Source organism: Lepidochelys kempii, chromosome 2 (genome assembly GCF_965140285.1).
Source record: "Lepidochelys kempii isolate rLepKem1 chromosome 2, rLepKem1.hap1, whole genome shotgun sequence".
Taxonomy (NCBI): Eukaryota; Metazoa; Chordata; order Testudines; family Cheloniidae; genus Lepidochelys; species Lepidochelys kempii.
In genome coordinates this window covers 226,654,762-226,677,437 of record NC_136381.1, presented here as the reverse complement: position 1 = coordinate 226,677,437, position 22,676 = coordinate 226,654,762, and the positions used below count along the sequence as shown (strand labels likewise).

At 40.5% G+C, this 22,676-nt stretch overlaps 1 protein-coding gene across 2 annotated transcripts; it reads left to right on the top strand.

Annotated features, from left to right (window-relative positions):
* Positions 1-2,150: 2,150 nt before the first annotated feature.
* On the top strand, positions 2,151-22,317 carry GTPBP10 (GTP binding protein 10). Of its 2 annotated transcripts, XM_073334017.2 has the most exons (10): positions 2,151-2,288; positions 2,838-3,031; positions 3,129-3,220; positions 5,646-5,790; positions 11,298-11,371; positions 12,114-12,166; positions 16,441-16,548; positions 16,988-17,065; positions 19,108-19,231; positions 21,814-22,317. In XM_073334017.2, the coding sequence occupies exons 1-10, from the start codon at positions 2,256-2,258 to the stop codon at positions 22,014-22,016; spliced, it is 1,104 nt and encodes a 367-aa protein (XP_073190118.1). In that variant the 5' UTR covers positions 2,151-2,255; the 3' UTR covers positions 22,017-22,317. The 2 variants fall into 2 exon arrangements, with proteins under 2 accessions (XP_073190118.1, XP_073190117.1); XM_073334016.1 differs by lacking the exons at positions 2,151-2,288; positions 2,838-3,031 and adding an exon at positions 2,301-2,678.
* The last annotated feature ends 359 nt before the right edge of the window (positions 22,318-22,676 follow it).

The following is a 22,676-nucleotide window of genomic DNA, read 5'->3' as shown; positions in this document are numbered from 1 at the left end:
AACATTTGCAAGTCCTACAGAAGACTCCATTATAATAAAGTAAAACACATGCAGTATTTGCAGGCATTACAGCTACTATTAGCCAAACCCAGCTGTAAAGTAGATAGCAAAAAAACTGCAGTAAAATTAGCAAATTATCAACATAATCAAATGCTCTTCTCCATATTTTTCCATATATAGGTGAAGACATTGGTCCAGAAAAATGGCTCAATTAACTTTCAAGCCTTTTAAAAATACTATTAAATAAGTACATACTTGGATATGATGCTTAAGTATGAAAAGCCCTGTATATTGTGAGTACTATGGACTCTCATTCAGTTAAGGTATTTTTATTCATTCACCATATCCATCAACAGAGAGCAGGGAGAGTCAGTCAAGATTTCTCATGTATCCTCATCAGCACAACAATCCAGCTGCAGAATAAGCACAGCCTAGTTTTATTTATGACTGACAGAGGAAGTATGAGCAGTTCAAAAGCACAGGCCTGGAAGTCTAGATTCTATTCATTCTCCCTTAAACTTGTTTAAAAATATATTAAATATAAATTATGGAAAAGGGTAGTTTAGTAAAAAGTTATATCACCCTAATTTATCTTAATGTAGAAAATATTTATAACTTTTTACATAAAGATATCATCCTAAATTCATTCTGCAATGAGGAGAAAAATGAAAATTATAGGGAAAACACTGACACAATCAGGAATTAAGTTAAGCATTAACCACTTTGTACACATGGTTCCCAACCCTGAAGAGTCCTATGCCAAGAAAAGAGACAGAAAAACATAATGTTTAAAAAGTTGTTAAAACTGTGGGGGAAGATAGAATGGCCCAAAAATTTATAATGGGCTTCAGTGTCTGTGCTAGACATAAGCAATTGCTTAGGACCTCCAATAATTCAAGGGGGCCCCTTATAGAATATTAGGGTTGGAAGAGACCTCAGGAGGCCATCTAGTCCAACCCCCTACTCAAAGCAGGACCAACACCAACTAAATCATCCCAGCCAGGGCTTTGTCAAGCTGGGCCTTAAAAACCACTAAGGATGGAGATTCCACCACCTCCCTAGGTAACCCATTCCAGTGCTTCACCACCCTCCTAGTGAAATAGTGTTTCCTAATATCCAACCTAGACCTCCCCCACTGCAACTTGAGACCACTGCTCCTTGTTCTGTCATTTGCCACCGCTGAGCTCTGTCCTCTTGGGAACCCCCCTTCAGGTAGTTGAAGGCTGCTATCAAATCCCCCCTCACTTTTCTCTTCTGCAGACTAAATAACCCCAGTTCCCTCAGCCTCTCCTCATAAGTCATGTGCCCCAGCCCCCCAATCATTCTCATTACCCTCTGCTGGACTCTCTCCAATTTGTCTACATCCCTTCTGTAGTGGAGGGACCAAAACTGGCTGCCATACTCCGGGTGGGGCCTCACCAATGCCGAATTGAGGGAAGTGTTTATTCCCCTCTATCTACTGGCAATGCTCCTCCTAATACAGCCCAATATGCCCTTGGCCTTCTTGGCAATAAGGGCACATGGCTGACTCACATCCAGCTTCTCAGAGTAGCAGCCCTGTTAGTCTGTATTCGCAAAAAGAAAAGGAGTAGTTGTGGCACCTTAGAGACTAACCAATTTATTTGAGCACAAGCTTTCGTGAGCTACAGCTCACTTCATCGGATGCATACTGTGGAAACTGCAGCAGACTTTATATACACACAGAGAATATGAAACAATACCTCCTCCCACCCCACTGTCCTGCTGGTAATAGCTTATCTAAAGTGATCATCAGGCTGGGCCATTTCCAGCACAAATCCAGGTTTTCTCACCCCCCACCCCCACTGTCATCCCCAAGTCCCTTTCTGGAGCAGCTGGGGCGAACCCACAACATCCAGAGCGCTAACCGCTTATTCCCCTTGTCCCTCACTGTTCCTGCCCCCACAGCTCCCCTCCACCCCATCCCTCCTTGCCCCAATTCAAGCCCCCGCACACCCCCGCACGCTGTCCCTGGCCCTCCTGCGCTTCCCCACCCTACTCGCCCCCATTCTACTCGCCCATCTCCCCGCAGTCCCCTCCCACCCCCGACCCTCTCGTCTCGCGGGGTCTGCTCCTCGCGCTACCCCGCCCGCCCCTCCGCACACAACGCCCCGCCCTCGGGGCGGGCTGAGCCGCCGCACGCGCCTCTCTACGGAGGGGAAGCGCCACGACGTCGGCGGCTGCGCTCGCGCGTTGCGTCCCTGCTTCTAGGCCCGAGCTGAGGGGCCCTGGCCAGGATGGTGCGGGGGAGCCGCGCGCTGCTCCGGAAGGTCAGCGCGCCGCGTGCCCTGTGGCGGCCGCGGGGAGGGGACAGTCCGCGGCCGGAGTCTGGGGCGGCAGCTCCGCGTGTGAGCGGGGCTGGGGGTGGCGAAGATGAGCAGCCTCCGGCGTGGGAAAGGGTCTGGCCCGACGGGCCACGTTGGGACGTCCCACGCTTTGCTCCCCCCCCCCCCCCCAGCAATAGCACGCAGCTGGCTCCCGTCGTCCTGCCCAGTGCCCGGTTTGCTGGGGAGCACCCAGAGCCTGCGGCCGGGCTTCGAGGGGCTCAGCGTTGCATTTACAAATCCTCCCGGCGCTAGGGCTAGGAGAGCAGGACTTGCTAGCAGGCCTTGGCAAGCCCCCGCCAGTTCCTTCTCACAACGTGCCCTGGAGCAGGGGAGGTAACTCAGCATGAGTTTCCTGAAGTATTTTTTCACTAACACTTAGAAGGATAATGCCATCTTGCCGGGGCTGGTGCTTAGGAGCTTACTAACAGTGTATGCGTGAAAGGCAGGTGGGATAAATATGAAACACCAGTTTAACACTTCTTATGTTGTTAGTATGGCAACTTTATAGATGATCTAAGAATCTATGTGAAAGGAGGAACTGGTGGAATGGGGCATCCTCGCTTGGGTGGAGAAGGAGGGAGAGGTGGTGATGTCTGGCTTGTAGCCAAAGAAAAAACTACCTTAAAGAGAATTAAAGACAGATTTCCCCAGAAACGCTTTGTAGCTGGAGCAGGAGTCAACAGTAGGTAAGGACATATTGTGACCTGATTTATATTGTTGAACATATTTAACCTGAAAGAAAAATATCCCTTAAGACCTTTTTACTGTCTAACTTTTTTATAGTGTCCGTGCACTGAAAGGTGAAAAGGGAACAGATTGTGAAGTTGATGTGCCTTTGGGAATTTCAGTTACTTCCTGTGATGGGAAACAGATTGGTAAAAACCTTTTGCTTTTCCTTTATTTTGAGATAGCAGAAAATAAGGTAGTTTGACACATCGTTTGCTGGGTGTACTCTCTTCACACCAAAGGCTCTTAGTAGATGTTTCATCTTTAAGACAAAATAGAAGGATTTGTTTGTTGAGACAAATGTGGGGAGACAGAATCACATGCAGGAGACTTCTGATGTTAGAGGCTCATTCCAAAAGCATAATTATAACTAATTTGTATCTCCAGATATAGTACCAGGAACATGTTCCCACAACAAGATTTAAAGGCTGGAAGCCAGGTTGGTTTTATAGTGAGCCACTGAATTACTCCGTGACCTTGGAAAGGTTACTTGTCCACTTTGTAACTCTCAGTTATTTGAACTATAAAACTGGCCGAGTTTCAGCATCTCAGGGATTACCCATGATGATAATTGTGTTGAAAGTAACTACTGTGTCTAGAACAGTGGAAAGAATTTCAGATTATCTGTGCAAGGCTCCTGAAATGGCCCTTTCTCAAACTATAACCTTGAAGTTGGAGAGTGCTCTCCTTTTTGTAGTTTTCAGAATTATTTTTTTTAGTAATAAAAATGATTTTTATTTATTGAATACTTCCTTTGTTTAAGTGTTAAGCAGGATTAAAGTATGATGTAGGTAAGGTGGTATCTGTAAGTATTTTTGTAAATTATATATATTATGCTAGTGTTTAACTACAATTCTAAAATATGGTAATGATAGGTGGTGACATCACAGCAGGAATCTTAATGGAAGAGCCTGTAATATCTAATGAGTTTGGTGGTTAAAACAGGCTGTGTAATTCTCAAGTTTAAAGTATTTGGTTAACAAGCTATTATAGCCATGGCTAAAAATATCAAAACTACTGATACATGTGGGTTTTCTTGGTTTAACCCACATCCAACTACATGATACAATGTGGTGGTGGTGACCACTTAAAACTAATACTTTGGGAGATCTAGTATATTGAGCTTACATGTGATTAGTGTTACTTTCTTTTTGGAATCACGTGCTTGTTAGTATCAACTACCATTTTGACCATACTGTGTATTCATTTTCGAGGGATAACAACTCCAAAGAGAAACTCTACTTCATGTAGTTATTTGGTGTTAGGACTTGAAATGTCTGACTCTTGGCAGAGACCTGCACCAAGCCCAAGGGGTTTATATAGAAACTAGTGGAAAGTCTCTTCTTTCATTGACAGCAGGTCTACCTGGTAATGGAGAATCTTAACTGTTGCACAACAGCTATATTTTCTGACTAGTTTCAGAGTAACAGCCGTGTTAGTCTGTATTCGCAAAAAGAAAAGGAGTACTTGTGGCACTTTAGAGACTAACCAATTTATTTGAGCATAAGCTTTCGTGAGCTACAGCTCACTTCATCGGATGCATACTGTGGAAAGTTTAGAAGATCTTATTATATACACACAAAGCATGAAACAATACCTCCTCCCACCCCACTCTCCTGCTGGTAATAGCTTATCTAAAGTGACCACTCTCCTTACATTGTGTATGATAATCAAGGTGGGCCATTTCCAGCACAAATCCAGAGTTTAACAAGAATGTCTGGCGGGGGGGGGGGGAAACAAGGGGAAATAGGCTACCTTGCATAATGACTAAGCCACTCCCAGTCTCCAGTCAAGCCTAAGTTAATTGTATCTAATTTGCAAATGAATTCCAATTCAGCAGTTTCTTGCTGGAGTCTGGATTTGAAGTTTTTTTTTGTTGTAAAATAGCGACTTTCATGTCTGTTATCGTGTGACCAGAGAGATTGAAGTGTTCTCCAACTGGTTTATGAATGTTATAATTCTTGACATCTGATTTGTGTCCATTTATTCTTTTATGTAGAGACTGTCCAGTTTGACCAATGTACATGGCAGAGGGGCATTGCTGGCACATGATGGCATATATCACATTGGTGGATGTGCAGGTGAACGAGCCTCTGATAGTGTGGCTGATGTTATTAGGCCCTGTGATGGTGTCCCCTGAATAGATTCCAGCAAGAAACTGCTGAAATGGAATTCATTTGCAAATTGGATACAATTAACTTAGGCTTGAATAGAGACTGGGAGTGGCTTAGTCACTATGCAAGGTAGCCTATTTCCCCTTGTTTTTTCCTCAGACCCCCCCCCCCCCCCAGACATTCTTGTTAAACCCTGGATTTGTGCTGGAAATGGCCCACCTTGATTATCATACACATTGTAAGGAGAGTGGTCACTTTAGATAAGCTATTACCAGCAGGAGAGTGGGGTGGGAGGAGGTATTTTTTCATGCTTTGTGTGTATATAATATCTTCTAAACTTTCCACAGTATGCATCCGATGAAGTGAGCTGTAGCTATCTGAGCATAAGCTTTCAAGAAATTGGTTAGTCTCTAAGGTGCCACAAGTACTCATTTTCTGACTAGTAATTTTTATTTTTCAGGAGAACTTAATAAAGCAGGAGACAGAATACTGGTAGCTCGTGGAGGTATTGGTGGCTGTTTGGTTACAAATTTCTTGCCTTTGAAAGGCCAGATACAAACAATTCATCTTGATTTGAAACTTCTAGCAGATGTTGGCTTAGTTGGGTGAGTATTGGAGTCTGTTATCTGTGAGTTAAACATTTAGGAGTATAATTTAAAGTAAAGCACTTCAAGTGAGGTGGGAAGGGAAATACATGCCTCTTTTTAAAAAAAACAAACAAAAAAACTCATGACCAAGTCTCAACCTATTACTTCATTTTTGTTGTTACAATGAGTTATCAGAATTGATTACTCATGGTTGGATGAATGCGGGGCCATTGGTCTGAATCCAGGTGAGGTTGATAATGATATCAGATGGCTGTTCAGTAATATATGTGAAATGAATTGGGAATCTCAAGCCAAGGCCTAGTGGACTGGTAGCTGTATTGCAAAAACTGCCATTACCATCCAAGTACTGGCACAAGTGGGTCTCCTTAATATTTATTCTTTGGCATTGCTGTTAAAACTAGATATGGAATCTGCTCTCTCAGGCCTGGTCTACACTGAGGGGGGGGGAGGGGAGAATTGATCTAAGATATGCAACTTCATCTACGAGAATAGCGTAGTTGAAGTCGACGTATCTTAGATTTAGAATCACTTACTTCGCATCCTCGCAGTGCGGGATCGACGGCCGCCGCTCCCCTGTCGACTCTGCTTCTGCCTCTCACTCTGGTGGAATTCCGGAGTCGATGGCAGAGTGATCAGGGATTGATTTATCGCGTCTACATTAGACCCAATAAATCGATCCCCAATAGATCGATCACTACCCGCCGATCCGGTGGGTAGTGTAGATGTGGCCTCAGAAAAGCATCCTGGCATATTTTTAGGAGAGTATGGAAAACCTTGAACTATGGTCCTTCTGTTTCATTTGCATTTAGTCTGCATTTTCACTGCCACCGATAAAAGGAATACAAATTTGAATTGTTTTGGTTTTTTTAGGAAATCTGAAGAAAAGCATCTAAGGCACTAAAACCATGCAAATACTGTTTATTAAGAACTCATTAGGTTTTTTTCCCTATACTTTATGGACAGTGAGTTACTCTTAAAGTTTTTTATGGATGCATAATGAGCAAAGTACTTGTAGATGGAAATGTGCAGATATGTTTACTTTGGATATTCAACAACTTGAGAATAAGGTTGATATTTTGCTAGCCATCTTCAGGGGTTGTGATGTTACAAAACATGATCACTTGGCTCCAGTCCTGCAAACACTATCCATGTGAGTAATTTTACACAGGCAAGGAGTCAAACTGAGCTTCATAAGATTCCTTATATGCATAATTCTTTGCAGAGTTTTATATGTGAAAAATGTAAATATTAGATGGTTTGGGTCACCTCATGAATCCAATACCTGTAGTTACTAATGCCACAAACCTTTTAAAATATTCTTCTCATTACTTTTGTGAAGGTATAAGAAGCTGGTCTTTGTTTTAATATGTGGGACATAAAAATTCCCTGACAAATTATGCTTTGTGAATAACAGGAAGAAGAATATACGTTGGATAGTCTGCATCTGTGCCTCTTAATATTCATAGGCCATGTCTCTCTATATTGCAAAATATCAGGTGGCACAGTAACTTACAAATGTATTTATTTAGGATGTGTGGCATTCAGGCACAAAAACTGAGGGAATGACTCATGGTAGGCTTTTTATTAAGATCTGAAGAGATGTCTCACTTTTTTAATGTGAATTTTATTAAATGGATTTGCAGGGGGTGGGGGGGTACATATGTATAAAAATGAAGAAAAATTCCTGAACTATTAGACTCATCCTTTATGAGAGTACAACTGAAAGCATTTTTAAAAGCGTTTTTTCCTAGTTTGAACAATGAAAATGCACTCGTTAGTTTCACTTTAGTTTCTAATCTGAGGTCAGTTTCAGGCTGTCATGTATTAACACAGTGCTACAGTTTACTGTAGTGCAATACATTTGTTTAAACTGGCATAAGAATTGTAAAAAATAGTCCTAGATCTCTTGGTCTTAGGTCTCAGGTTTTGTAAAGGCTGGTGTGTTTTGGGTTTTTTTGTTATTACAAATCCTAAGTTTTGGCTCATATTTGAGCTGACAGGCTTTCATTAAAAGCATAGAATCATGATTGATGAAGATTGTTTCCTAGCCAAAATTGTGAGTCAACCTCTGATATCCTGTTAGTGCCTGTACTTTGATCTTTTCTTTGAGTATGTTGCTTTTACTTCAGCATATACACAAGTGCTTTGCTATTAGATCAGATCAAGAAATCTTATGGTCTTGAGGGAGGATCATCCGGTCTGGGTACAGATTGTGAGGTACAAGAGAGGTTGCAATTGAGCTTCAAAGAGAATGCTTTGAGCCTTGATGGAAACAAAATACTTCCTTGAAGAAATGGAAGGCGTAACATTCCGAATTGTCTATATGGCTTCTTCTATCATCAGAGAGCATTAAATTCCTCCAATAACTTTCCTATTATAAAAGTCATTTTCTTCCATTATAAGGAATTAAGTCTTTTAAAATATCAGTTTTTTAATTAGTTGGTGTCCCTCTTGCTGTTTAACAGAGTTTGATTTTATTAATTTATGGTTAAATTCACAACATGGTGAATTCCTCAACCAATAATGCATTACAGGCAATAAAGGAAAATGCTTCTCTCTGTGGGCCAGCAGACTGCAAGACCATAGTCTCTTATTTTTAATTGCAGATCTATATTACCCCACCATAGATTCCTAACCTTCACACACTTTTGATCAGGTGACTTTTAATATCTATTTAGGAACTTATTTATCCTAGATCTAGTATTGTAGTGAAATATAGTGCCGTGTGATGGTCTGCAAATTTGACTTAAATCAAGGTCCCTTATGAACTCCTCCTTCTGTTGAGTGACTGGGAACTGTGTTCTGTTCCTGTGACCATGCCTGAGGTTGACTTTTTTTTTTTTTTTTTTTTTTTTTTTTTTGAGTAAGGCACCTAACTGTCTTGTAACTCCATTTAATCATGGGTAAAATGGGACAATAATACTTTTCTGATTAGACACTATACATTCAAAATGATTATTTTGAAAAGGGTTATTTCTAGCTCTTTAAGTGTGGGTCTGTTCTGTAAAGTATGTAAGCAAAAAGGCACTGCCTGACTCAGAAGACCTGTTTGCTGTGCATGTTCAGTTGTTGCTGCTTTCTTATGTGGAAAAGGTTTGGGGAGCATGGGAGGCATTGCTATAGTCAGCACCCTGCATAATCAGCTCAGATCTTGGAGCATGAGCTAAGTTTGTTTGTTTTGGGGTTTTTTGTTGTTTTTTCTGGTACACTCCTCAATAATACTTATCCCTTATACAGCGCCTTTCGTCAGTAGATCTCAAAACATTTCACAGTCTTTAACGGATGTATCTTCACAACACCCCTGGGATGTAAGAAAGTATTATTACCTGCCTTTGGGGGGGCGGAGGTAAGGTGCGCAGAATCTGTGACTTGCCCAAGATCACACTGGAAGTGTATAAAATTAACAGAATTGTTAATTTAGTTCCAATTTCATGACCACCTGTAGAACTGTTTTATCTTCAGATTGTGTACTTGGGTATATCTGTGCAACCCTGCAAAAGGCAGTAGTAGCAGAAGTGCAAATGAAGGTGGCATTTGACTTGTAGAATCTTCTGTTACTGGAATGATACATGTACCAGAAACCAGGCTGAGTTTGCAAGGCTATCAGTTAGAAAAAATATCTTTTTACTTTTCAAATCAGCAGTCTGGTATAGAAATCGGACACAGTAAACCTGGAACCTCAATGCCTTTTTAACGAAGCCCCTTTGGAGAGCAGAATGTCACTTAAAGCTGTTACACATGAAGGTTCATCGCACTTCCAGATATTTTATGCTCAGACCTCAGGAGCACTGTTGAGTTTACAGGAAAGATAAGTTTGGTTAAAAGAATATTATGACACTGTCCAGTAAACTAAGTTTCACTGTAAATGAGTTCATCCCTGAAACCTTCAGAAAGTCTTTTAGTTTGTCTGCATTCTTATAAACAGTTGTAACGGTTTTCAAAATTGTGGGGAAAAAAGCAAGTTGTATAAAACATTTTATTGTCTGTATTACAGAAACCTAGAGATCCCAGCCAAGACTACAGTTACAAAATTTGTAGATGATAGTGCTGGGGGGTGGGTTGCAAGCACTTTAGAAAACCCGATTTAGAATTCAAAATGACCTTGATACACTGGAGAACTGGTCTGAAATCAACAAGATGAAACAACTTGAAAGAGACAAGATCAAAGTATTATCCTTAGGAAGGGGAAAAACTAAATGTGCAGATTCAAAACTGAGATTCACTGGCTAGCCAGTGAAACTCAAAGTGAATGAGTTAACAATGATGCTGTTGCAAAAAAAGGCAATGGGATATATTAGCAGGAGTGTTCTACATAAAACACGGAAGTACTGGAACAGGAATCCCCATAGAATATCAGGGTTGGAAGGGACCTCAGGAGGACATCTGGTCCACCCCCCTGCTCAAAGCAGGACCGATCCCCAATTAAATCATCCCAGCAAGGGCCCCGTCAAGCCTGACCTTAAAAACTTCTAAGGAAGGAGATTCCACCACCTCCCTAGGCAACGCATTCCAGTGTTTCACCAACCTCCTAGTGAAAAAGGTTTTCCTAATATCCAACCTAAATCTCCTCCCATCACTGGAGGGTTTTTAAGAACAGGTTAGACCAGGTGTGAGCAAACTTTTTGGCCTGAGAGCCACATCAGGGTTCCAAAACTGTGTATGGAGGGCCAGGCAAGGAAGGCTGTGCCTCCCAAAAGAGCCTGGCCTCAGCCCCCTCCCACTTCCCAACCCTCCTGCTCCTTGTCCCCTGACCGCCTCTCGGACCCCACCCCCATCCAACCCCTCCAGCCCCATTACCATGCTGCTCAGAGCACCAGGACTGACAGCCACGCTGCCATGCAGTCTAGAGCACTGGGGCGGGGCAGGCCAGCGGCTCTCACAGCTGCGCTGCCCGGCAGGAGCTCGCAGCCCCACTACCCAGAGTGCTGGCGGCACAGCGAGCTGAGGCTGTGGGGGAGAGGGAGACAGCAGGGGAGGGGCCGGAGGCTAGCCTCCCTGGCCGGGTGCTCAAGGACCAGGCAGGATGGTCCCGCAGGCCGTAGTTTGCCCACCTCTGGGTTAGACAATCACCCATCAGGGATGGTCTAGGAATACTTAATGCTGCCTCAGCGAAGGGGAATAGACTGGATCACATCTAGAGGCCACTTGCAGCACTACATTTCTATGATTTCTAAGATCAGGGCCCCAGTACACTAGGTGCTGTGCAAGTACATACTGACAGACAGTTCCTGCCCCCAAAGGGTTTAACAGCCTAAATAGTAAAGGAGTACTTGTGGCACCTTAGAGACTAACCAATTTATTTGAGCATAAGCTTTCGTGAGCTACAGCTCACTTCATAAATAGTATTGATTCTGGTGGGGCGGGGGGGGGGAGATTGTCAGAAATGCAAAAAAATAATAGAATTATATCTTTGCCAGTATTTTGTTCATTTAACTCAATAGTAACGCATATGCAAGTGTGACATAAATAGTTATTCATTGTGTAAATCCCAACTTTCCTTCTAGATTTCCAAATGCAGGAAAATCCTCGTTGCTAAGCAAAATTTCTCATGCCAAACCTCAGATTGCAGATTATCCTTGTAAGTACAAACTGCATTATTTTTCATTGCTGTAACATTACTTGAGAACATAGGCCTTTCCTATGGCTTGGCTGAACAACTTTTAGAAAAGAACTGGAGAGTAGGAGCTGCCTACAGTTGCTACAGATGTTATTACCTACTAAATATTACTCTCTTCACCTTTATTTCAGTTCTTCCACAACTCATAAGACAGCAAGAAAGAGAGGTAGCTTCCCTTGAGCACCATTACTGGGGCTCTCTGTTCCTGTTACTTCTGTTTTCACATGTATCTTTTAAGTTCTGTGGCACAAAGTCTGAAGCATGATAGAAGCACTGAAGAGGCCACAACTACAGAGATTTGTTTTTAGTTGTTAGTTTTGTGAGCTCGGTGTCCTGCGGGAGACGAAAAGCAAAAATGGAAGCAGTAGCTGCTGTATGATCAACATGGTTAGGGGAGATAAAAGCAATGAGGGAAAAGTTGGTGGTGGTGGCAAATTTTCAGTGTGGCCTTAATTTTCAAAAGGGGTTTAGTTGATATTTACTAGGATTCATATCCGTTACATTATATCGTAGTACTTTCTGATGTAACTCCATAATGTCATTCATATAAATATATTATAATGGAAGTGTTCCAAACGAAGGCATGAGTAATTAGATCCAATACATAAGGAGAGGCATGAAGGTTTTATAATGTTAGTCACTTTTAATATACAGTGCTTTTTTTTTTTTTTTCCTTTCTTTCTTTCTTATCCTGCCCATCCAGTCACAACAGTAAAACCTGAACTGGGAAAGATCATGTATCCAGATTACAAGCAGGTTGGTATTGAAAAGCAATTAAATTTGTTATACATTTGGGTATAATGGCTAGTTAGATTAATGTCATTACAGCCTTTCATCTTCTGCAATGGAGCTTAATCCCAAATCATACTTTCAAATATATATTTTCTTTGCTTAAGGATGTTACTGCATTATTTTTTACGCCAATAGTTAATGGCGCAAAAATGGTGAAAGTAAAAGTGGTTCCCACTTCTGTTTCCCTTAACAGAAGGAACTAGGTTTCTGTAGTAACAGACTAATAGTTCTTCACCTAAATGTTAGCTTTCTTCTCCACCTTTTTTGTTACTCATCTAACAAATGAGTTTCCCTAAGTTATTTAATATGGTGGTAATAAAAAATACAGAAGTAACCAGAATTTTGCATTTTACTGCCATGAAATGACTGAGAATTTAAATACTGCACTTCCTGTATAACTGTTTCCCTGGCAGCTGATATTAATAGGTCACTGTTAAAGGATTGGAAAAACTAAAATACATATTTTAGTAATTGATCACTTCGTGCCTGCTCAAAAAATTATCTTGGTTAATTTGAGCAAATATCTACTGTGTCTATTTTCTTGTTGCCTACTTTCAACGTAGCTTATATACAAATAGAATTAACTGATACAGTATGTTGGTGCTTTGAGGTTCACAAGTACTGTATCCTGCAAGGAGCTAAGAATTCCTGTGCGCCCCCCAACTCCCACTGAGTTCACAAGGGGGATGAGCACCTTGCAGGATCAAGCCCAAAATGCTACCCAAGGGGTATAAATAAATTTCATGATTTTTTTTAATAGTAGAGTAAGTACCCAAGCACTATCTACAAAAACATGTTTTATATAAACTGTCCCTTTCATCTCCTGCATATTTTGTTGTGGTTTTTTTTTTTTTTTGTTAGAGAAATACAGGGAAAGCAGAGAATTTTGATTTTTTCAGATCAAACTATTGGGTTACAGGAAACACAAAACTGAAACAACCATGGAGCAAAAATTAAACAAAGTTTGTTTGGCTATATTCTTTTGTTCGCTATTTGTTTTTAAAGGATAATCTTATTTCTAATTAGTCCTAATACTTCATGTTTGTTCATGGAAATTTAGTTGATAAACAGCTAATTACTGGGAGATGGTAGTTTTAAACAGGAAATTAATTACAGTTGATTTTTAGTCCTTAGCATATTGGTTAAAATTGTTTATAAAATGGGCGTGATCAGGTAAATAAATCTGTCAGGCCCAGATTCTCAGGGTGTACAGACATGCATTTTACCTGCACAAATTTGGACTAACCTACCCGAACTGAAAATTCCATAAAATATCTGTACATCCCTGTAACTCTCCCAGTATTATGAATAGATAAGAACAAAAGTCTACCCTTTCATGGACGCACACAAGCCTCCATAGGAATTGTGCACACATCTAAAGGCAAAATGTGTCCCTGAATTGGGAGATTAAATTGGCAACTTTAATAATTTCGAGAAGAAATCAAAACAAGATAGCCCTTTGCTGCAGATAACAGGGTAAAAGTTTTTTTTAATCCTGAAAAGGAACTGATCTGCCAGGAATCAGTGGCACATCCTCTGCCAAGTGGATAATTACACATCCCTAGGGATGACACTTTTTTTCTACAGTCTGTCAATTATCAGATACCAGCAAGAGTTTCTCATTTGCTTGTACAGGCAATTTGTTTTATTTGATAAGGAGGAAATATAAAAGTGTCGTAGTGATATGCCAGCTCCAGCAAACTCCATCATACTAGAAAATAGATTTTCCCTGTACATTCAACTTTCATGGATTGTTTAGTAAATGTAGGTGAAACTGTATAGCCTTTTAATGTATTTCCATGTCTTTTTAGATGGAGAATCCTGAAGCAGGGTTTGACATATTTAGCAAACACCTACTAGCCAGAGGCCAGTATAAAGGTGAGTGGGGGTGGCGTTCACCAGCAAGATATTGAAGCAACATCTTGATAGAAAACTGAGTCATCAGTTGCTGGGAAAAGGCAAGGGTGCAGGGATTCCTACCAAGTACTGGCCCTGGGCTCTTGTCAGGTTTTCGTCCTTTATAACAGCCTCTGGTTTGTAGGTGTTGGATAGACTTGAAGCCCTTAGCACTTTTATTTTTCTAGATTTCTGAGAACAGGTAAATATATGCAGCAGAACTCCATTTATCTGAACTAATTGGGACTGGGCCAAATCTGATAATCAAAAAGCAGAGAGAACTGGAGAATGGGAAAGTGCAAAATCTAGTGGCCAAAGGAGATCACTCCTTTTTGTACCTGTGTATGCTGGTTGTCCAGCTAACATGGACAGCTGGATAATGGAGGGTCAGATAAACAGTGTTCTTCTGTAGGTGGATGACCAGATGTCCCGATTTTATAGGGACAGTCCCGATTTTGGGGTTTTTCTTATATAGCCTCCTATTTTACACACACACACACACACTCTCCCAATCCCTTGTCCCGATTTTTCACATTTGCTGTCTCGTCACCCTACTGAGCACCAGAAATGCTGCTTGAGGAGAACAGCAGAAACTTATAGCCCCTTATTTGTCTGCTAAAGCAGACTTCTGATGACAGGCTTTAAGTGTTTTGCAGTTGCTTGTAAATATTGCCACTGAGATACTAAGGTCAGAAGGGACCATTATGATCATCTAGTCTGACCTCCTGCTCAACGCAGGCCACAGAATCTCACCCACCCACTCCTGCGGAAAAACCTCTCACCTACGTCTGAGCTATTGAAGTCCTCAAATGGCAGTTTAAAGACTTCAAGGAGCAGAGAATCCTCCAGCAAGTGACCCATGCTACAGAGGAAGGCAAAAAACCTCCAGGGCCTCTTTCAATCTGCCTTGGAGGAAAATTCCTTCCCGACGCCAAATATGGCGATCAGCTAAACCCTGAGCATGTGGGCAAGATTCACCAGCCAGATACCCAGGAAAGAATTTTCTGTAGTAACTCAGATCCCACCCCATCTAACATCCCATCACAGGCTATTGGGCCTATTTACCATGAATATTTAAAGATCAATTAATTACCAAAATCCTGTTATCCCATCATACCATCTCCTCCATAAACTTATCGAGTTTAATCTTCAAGCCAGATAGGTCTTTTGCCCCACTGCTTCCCTTGGAAGGCTATTCCAAACTTTCACTCCTCTGATGGTTAGAAAGTCTAATTTCAAGTCTGACCTTCCCAATGACCAGTTCATATCCATTTGCTCTTGTGTCCACATTGGTACTGAGCTTAAATAATTCCTCTCCCTCTCTGGTATTTATCCCTCTGATATATTTATAGAGAGCAATCATATCTCCCCTTAACCTTAGGGGGTTGGACTAGATGACCTTCTGGGGTCCCTTCCAACCCTGATATTCTATGATTCTGATATTCTATGATTCTTTTAGTTAGGCTAAACAAGCCAAGCTCCTTGAGTCTCCTTTCATAAGACAGGTTTTCCATTCCACGGATTATCCTAGTAGCCCTTCTCTGTACCTGTTCCAGTTTGAATTCATCCTTCTTAAACATGGGAGACCAGAACTGCACACAGTATTCCAGATGAGGTCTCACGAGTGCCTTGTATAATGGTACTAACACCTCCTTATCTCTACTGGAAATACCTCACCTGACGCATCGCAAGGCCGCATTCGCTTTTTTCATGGCCATATCGCATTGGCGGCTCATAATCATCCAATGATCAACCAATACTCCAAGGTCCTTCTCCTCCTTTCATAGAATATCAGAGTTGGAAGGGACCTCAGGAGGTCATCTAGTCCAACCCCCTGCTCAAAGCAGGACCAATCCCCAGTATTGTCCCAGAGCCCTAAATGGCCCCCTTGAGGGTTGAACTCACAACCCTGGGTTTAGCAGGCCAATGCTCAAACCACTGAGCTATCCTCCGTTACTTCTAATTGATACGTCCCCAGTTTGTAACTAAAATTCTTGTTATTAATCCCTAAATGCATGACCTTACACTTCTCACTATTAAATTTCATCGTATTCCTATTACTCCAATTTACAAGGTCATCCAAATCTTTCTGTATGATTTCACTTTCCTTCTCTACATTGGAAATACCTCCCAGCTTTGTATCATCTGCAAACTTTATTAGCACACTCCCACTTTTTGTGCCGATAACAATTCTCAGAAATAAGTAGCTACGAAATAAGATCCTCATAAAATAAGCATCCCCAGAATACTTTTCTGTCTGTTCTTGTTTGTAGTCATTTGAGGTGTTGATGTTATAATTACTTTACCATTTTTTTCTGACAAATTTTCATTTATCTTCCTAGATCTCAGTAGCAGATCTTCCAGGATTGATTGAAGGTGCACATGCAAACAAAGGAATGGGCCACAAATTCCTCAAGCATGTAGAAAGAACCAAACAGCTTCTCTTTGTAGTAAGTAAATATTATAATTTAAATAACCTGGTAACTTTAGTTTTTTATTCTGTTTAGCTTAGAATTTACTATCCTGTAAACCTAAATTCCTGAGATTTTATTGCTGCTGGCTTTGAGAAAACATTTCCTTCATAATTGTCATGTATTATTTTACTCTAGCCGTGGTTATAAACAAATATAATATAGTATCTAAACTAGAAATCTAATAATATCTATCATTTTATGTTGATGAAGGCCATAGAGATTGCCTGTTGCTCAACAGCATGAAAAGGTTCCTAGCACAGCTCAGACATTAGGTAGCCATTGTGCAACAAGAGCCTCTTAAAACAGACCAAAAAGTCAGTCTTGGGCCTGGATATCTTGAAAAATGGTAGTATTTGGGGGGTAGTTGTGTGTGTGTGTGTGTGTGTGTGTGATTTAACTTTATAATTCATTCTAGGTTGATATTTCTGGGTTTCGGCTATCTTCAAAAACTCGATTCAGAACAGCTTTTGAAACTATACTGCTTCTAATACAGGTAACTTCGCATCCCTTTAAATGTTGACTCTAATACTGTGTAGATGTGAAGAAACAATAGCTAAAAGTGCATGTAAGCTGACTGCTAGATTAGTAGACGGAGCTGCTGAGGATCCAGTGTGGTTAATCATTTTTACTAGCAATCTTAAAAGGCTGGGAACTTTCTAGATGTACTTAAGGCAGATGACAAAACTTTAGACACAGCTGTGTCCTCATTAACTTCTGCTGCATCTGTAAGGAGATGTGTGTGAAGGCCAAGCTGAGTGAAGAACCAGAGCTCTTCAGTCCCCAGATTTGGCTGCCTTTTAGGAAATGGAAAACAGGTCATCTGCTAACTCCCTGGCTTGAGCTCTGTCCAAACCATGAGGTAACTGAGGTTATGTGTATGCAACAGCAGCACAGCTATGGCATTAAAGCTCTGTAGATGTAGTGCCATAGCATAGATGCTTCCTACATCAACAGGAAGGGGTTTTTCCATTGATGTAGTTAGTCCACCTTTTGTAAGAGGTGGTAGCTAGGTCAACCGAAGAATTCTTCTGTTGACCAAGCTGCATCTACAGCAGGGCTAGATCAGCCTAACTGTGGTGCTCTGGGTGTGAAACTTATTTCACAGCCTTGAACACGTAAAGCTAGGTCAATCTAATTTTTAAGAGTAGACTAGGCCTGAGTCTTAGGAGCTTGATGAGATATCAGTCTTCAACTTCGCAAAACCCCATCGCCTTTTAGGGGCCACGTGCAGAGTCTCATGGCCTATCCTGCATTCTTCAATTATCCCCACTGACTAAACTTAACTCCATCTTTAAAAATCTATTTTTCAATCGCTTCCCCCTCCCCTGTTCTGTGACTTCCAATATATTTTTTTTCCTGTTTCAGCTTATGCCATTGTACATTCCTGTGCTGTGTGATTGACAGTTAGGGATGATACCTTTTGATATATGCCATAGGAGAGATCTTGTCATTATAAAACTTAAGAATAAATTATACAACAATTCCAAACCCTAAAAATGTGGTTGCCCTAAGCTTTGTCTCAGAGATTGTCTTCATAGCACAGTTAGCTTGAGTTATAACTCAAGTGTTACCCCTAATTCCACTCCTTTTCTGTCACACAAATCTAGCTCAAGTTAAGTGGTGCTTTAAGCTCAAGCTAGCTGGTTTATCGCGGGGGTAGGTTGAAGTTTGAGTGATGCTCAAGCTAATAATGCAGTGGGAATGCAACAGCTCAATGACAGCAACTCATCCTATCACTCTGTAACTCCAGTGGGCTTGTCTACATGGTGCAGTAGTGTACACTAGAAGGGTGTGAATTCTAATACGCACCAACATGTTGCACACTTACTGGCCTTTGTAGACCCTGCTTGTCCGCACAAGCAGGGTTTACATGGGTCAGTAAGCATGCAAAAAATTGGTGTGCTTAGAATTCACACTGTTCTAGTGTGCACTGCTGTACCATGTAGACAAGCCCATGAGTGCGGTAACTCGAGTGTATCAAATCAAGCTGTGAAGGTAAGCCCTGAGAGATTTCTGACCAGTTACGTCAAGAAATTAGTAGATGCTTGTGTATGTTAATACAGATGTGACTAACAAGAACAAATCTGTCATTACACCTTACAAGAGATTGAATCACAAGGGTGCAGGCTGTGTACCAACAGTAAATGCATTTAAATGAGTTGACATTCTCAAACTGTGTGTGAATATATCAACAGTGAGCACATCAGTAGATTTCAGTGCTGTAGTGAACACTTTTCAGAGTAACAGCTGTGTTAGTCTGTATTCGCAAAAAGAAAAGGAGGACTTGTGGCACCTTAGAGACTAACCAATTTATTTGAGCATGAGCATCCGATGAAGTGAGCTGTAGCTCACGAAAGCTCATGCTCAAATAAATTGGTTAGTCTCTAAGGTGCCACAAGTCCTCCTTTTCTTTTTGTAGTGAACACTGATTCTTCAGACAGTTAAACAAATGAAAGAGGAAAACATAATTCAAAACATTTTTTTTCTACTTTTTAAAAATAAAATTTTACAAAGGCAAATTAACTTTGTTTTTAGGAAATAGAATTATACAAAGAGCAGCTTCGGAGAAAGCCTGCACTTCTTGCCATTAATAAAATGGATTTGCCTAATGCACAAGATAGCTTGAAAGAACTTATGAAACAACTACAGAATCCTCAAGGTAAACTAACCTAATGCACAGTAGCTTCTTATTTATAATAAATAGATTGTAATTTACCTTTGTAAATATTTGTGGAAGTATCTGTTAGCTGATGATAAATATGTTAAACAATAGAATAAGCAGAGAGAGTCTTCATTTTTACCTAAAATTTATTTGGAAAGTTTGAGGCCCTCCCCTGTGTCCCTCTTTTTGGCTGCTTGCTCTGTATATTTTTAAACTCTAGGTTCCTGACTGACTTTAGCCAGGAGATCTCAAGTATTACAAAAAGATGGGTATTCACTAAACATTCTGTATGAAAACTTCATTTATAAAAGGGTCAGCAGTTGTGGTTGCTAGAGGAGCCACGCTGAGATTGTTCAATAAGGGCAAACTGCAAAGAATGGGGCAGACAAGCCTCAAAACTAGTGGTGGTTCTAATAATTAGATTCACAAAGCCAACAACAAAACAACTTTTACAATACCTTATTGGCTTCGTAAAAGCCCAAAACAAAGCTCCCTTAAAGCAGTCTAGCCCTGGGCTCCCACCCAAACAATCTAATCAAATATGGTGAGGATTACTTAAAATCTTTTTCACCATATCTAAAGTTCTACCAATCCCAAGAGATCAGACACATTACCCACAAGGTCAATGAATATTTCAGATCTTACCCAAATACATGCTTACAGCCAGTTCTTATTAACAAAACTAAGATTCTTTTTTTTAAAAAAAAAGTGATGATATGGTTAAAAGACTTTACAGGTATGAGTAAAGGTCTTAGGTCAGTTTCATAGTAGAGAGGGTGAGCTGCAGAAAGTTCTTTCATAATCCATTCCCTGGATTTATAATCCAATAGATAGTCCATGTACAGAGACTATAAATTCTTCCATGAGAAATAGCAGGGTAATCCAGACTGGCACAGGAGATCTCAGTCTTGCAACTCAAGCGTCCCTGATCAAGCTTAAGCAGATATGAGATGACTGGATCAGGCCCTAGAGTTCTTTTATAAATCTCTGGCAGGCTACTCTAGCCTCTTGACACAGATAACACAGTGGGCATTCCTTGGGTGAAGAATAGGTAATATACATGGTTGCTTTGAAGTCAATTCCTATTTCCTATGTATACACAGGTAATTTGGTTAGTTAATGGCCTTATGCTAATCAATGCAACTAAAGGTTCATTAGTAGTTTACTACAAACTTCAAAGAGAAATATAGACAATGATATTATTTACACCCAAGTTTCATCTACATGTTAATATTCCATTTTGATCTCTGAATCAGTGGAACGTAGTAATAGACAGGAAGAGAAATTTAGCATCTGCAAGCTAATCTGGTAAGATATAGGTAAACACAGACACAATCAGTATCTTCTAATTCTCTAACCATATAAGTTTACATTTCAAAGCTCTAGAATATATATAACTTGGCTTTGTTAGCTGTTTATAAGGAATGGCCCTAATTAGTGTGTGTGTATATATATATATAATTTTCTAAAATGCCTTTAAAGGTGGAATTTGGGTCATTTAGCCTGCTGGTTGCTTAACCCCTTCTGGCTCAGTATCACACGAGGAAAGAAACATGTTCTTCTAAATCTCTTCAGGGTAACATCCTGGGTCCACTGATGTCAATGGCAAAACTCCCATTGACTTCATTGAGGTTAGGATTTCATCCTAAATCTGTTCAGGATGCAGTCATAACTTTGTCCAGTCAGCTGCTCTCTCAGTACTATAAACCCTACTATAAGAGTTTTAGCCCTGTTAGTTGGGACATACGTAGAATTGGGCAAAAGTACTAGTAAATACACAGTTGTGATAATTCTGGGTTGGCAAGGAGATGTTGGAAATTGAATGAAGCTTATTAGATCATCTAGTTAATTATTTAAAAGTGAAACTTATAGGAACAGACTAGTTTTATTTAGGAGCCATATCCTGGTAGTGAATAATAGTGTCTGCTGGCTTTGCTCTTAGAGTAGACAAAAATCCCAGGACAGCAAGCCTGAAGCTGAGATCCTCATCTGTGCCTAGTCCCTTTAGTCAGGGTATAAGGCTGGAGGAACAGCCTGGAAAATGCTTTAAAGTCTGCTTCCAGGTAGGGGAGAATTCCTCCAGCACAGGCACAGCGGAAGACAATACGGTTGTCTTCTGAGGACCTCTTTCCAAGCCCCGTGGCACAGGGGTCATTGTCAGGAGCAGAGCCACAGTGCTGCAGAGATTCTGGGAAATCTTAGGGAGGCTGCTCTATCTTAGTTAGACCCCCCCATGGCTGTCTGAGTTACAGAGGGGTTGCTCTAGCATCCTGGAGCGGATCAGAATTCAAGAAGGTTCACACACCTACCACCTCTGGACTGAGAGTTCTGTGGTTGCCTGAGGGCTGCAGGCCATAATCTCAACCTAGGAGTGCAAGTGCACTAGAATGCAAAAATCAAACGGCTATTGCTAGTATTCCTGTTCTGAAACTCTTTAAAAACAAATTTTGAAAGATTCCAAATTTAATTATTCCAGTCATTCATCTATCTTCTAAAATTCAGCTAAAGTCCCAATTTGGTAAAGTTTTATGGATTTATGGTATAAAGAAATAATGTGTAATAAGTATGCTCTGTTTCAGACTCTTTATGTTTAGTGGAGAAAGAGCTGATTCCAACTTGCACCATAGACTTCAAAGATATTATCCCTGTATCTGCACATACTGGAGAAGGAATAGAGGAACTAAAAACCTGTATACGGAAATCGCTAGATGAAGAAGCAGAGAAGGAGAATGAAGAATATCAGAAAGAGAAACTTCGTATCTTACAGACTTCAGAAGTATAACATAATTAAAGGAGGAAATCAGTTCTTGGATATTGGATCAATCTTTATGAACATCTCAGTGGATGCTAAATTTGTGTTTGTCAAGAATACAGTCCTCATGATATTGAACTCGACTTCATAGTTCTGACTCTATGCCACTATCAATTCAACCTTCTTGTTTTGAAAGCAAATCTGGAATCTTATCTGACACACATTGTAAGAACAGGGCAATTTAAGAAAACTGTCTAAGAATGTAAAATGAATAATATCATGCAGATGTACAGTGAATTTTCTAAGAAACAAATACATAGTCTTCTATATGAGTGGAATTTGTTTTTTGTTCTTAATCTTATAGGTGGTATTTATTACTTACCTACACACACACCAAAGCCTTAAAGGAGAGTGGTTGAAATTGGGATTTTGCTTGATAATAGACTGAGCATGTAAAATAGTGTATTGTCGTGAAGAACATGGTACATTGTAGAACAGATTTTGATTTTTTTTCCTAAACTCTTTTAGCTTTTAAAAGACAAGTGTTAATATAATGACTACACTTATGTGGCCATCAACAAATTGCCCAAATAGTTTCCTGTTTTTAGTCACTTTGACCATCTGTTTTGGAAGTAGAGATTGGCCAAACAAAAGTACTCACAGAACATCAAGTGCTAAATGGCTCTAATA

What these genes read in the sequence shown, in the direction of transcription:
- GTPBP10 (XM_073334016.1), top strand. Translation starts at nt 2,392, where the DNA reads ATGAGCAGCCTCCGGCGTGGGAAAGGGTCTGGCCCGACGGGCCACGTT. An exon ending in CCAAACAGCTTCTCTTTGTA is followed by an intron (nt 16,549 to 16,987) that starts GTAAGTAAATAT and finishes AATTCATTCTAG; the next exon opens with GTTGATATTTCTGGGTTTCG. An exon ending in ACAACTACAGAATCCTCAAG is followed by an intron (nt 19,232 to 21,813) that starts GTAAACTAACCT and finishes GCTCTGTTTCAG; the next exon opens with ACTCTTTATGTTTAGTGGAG.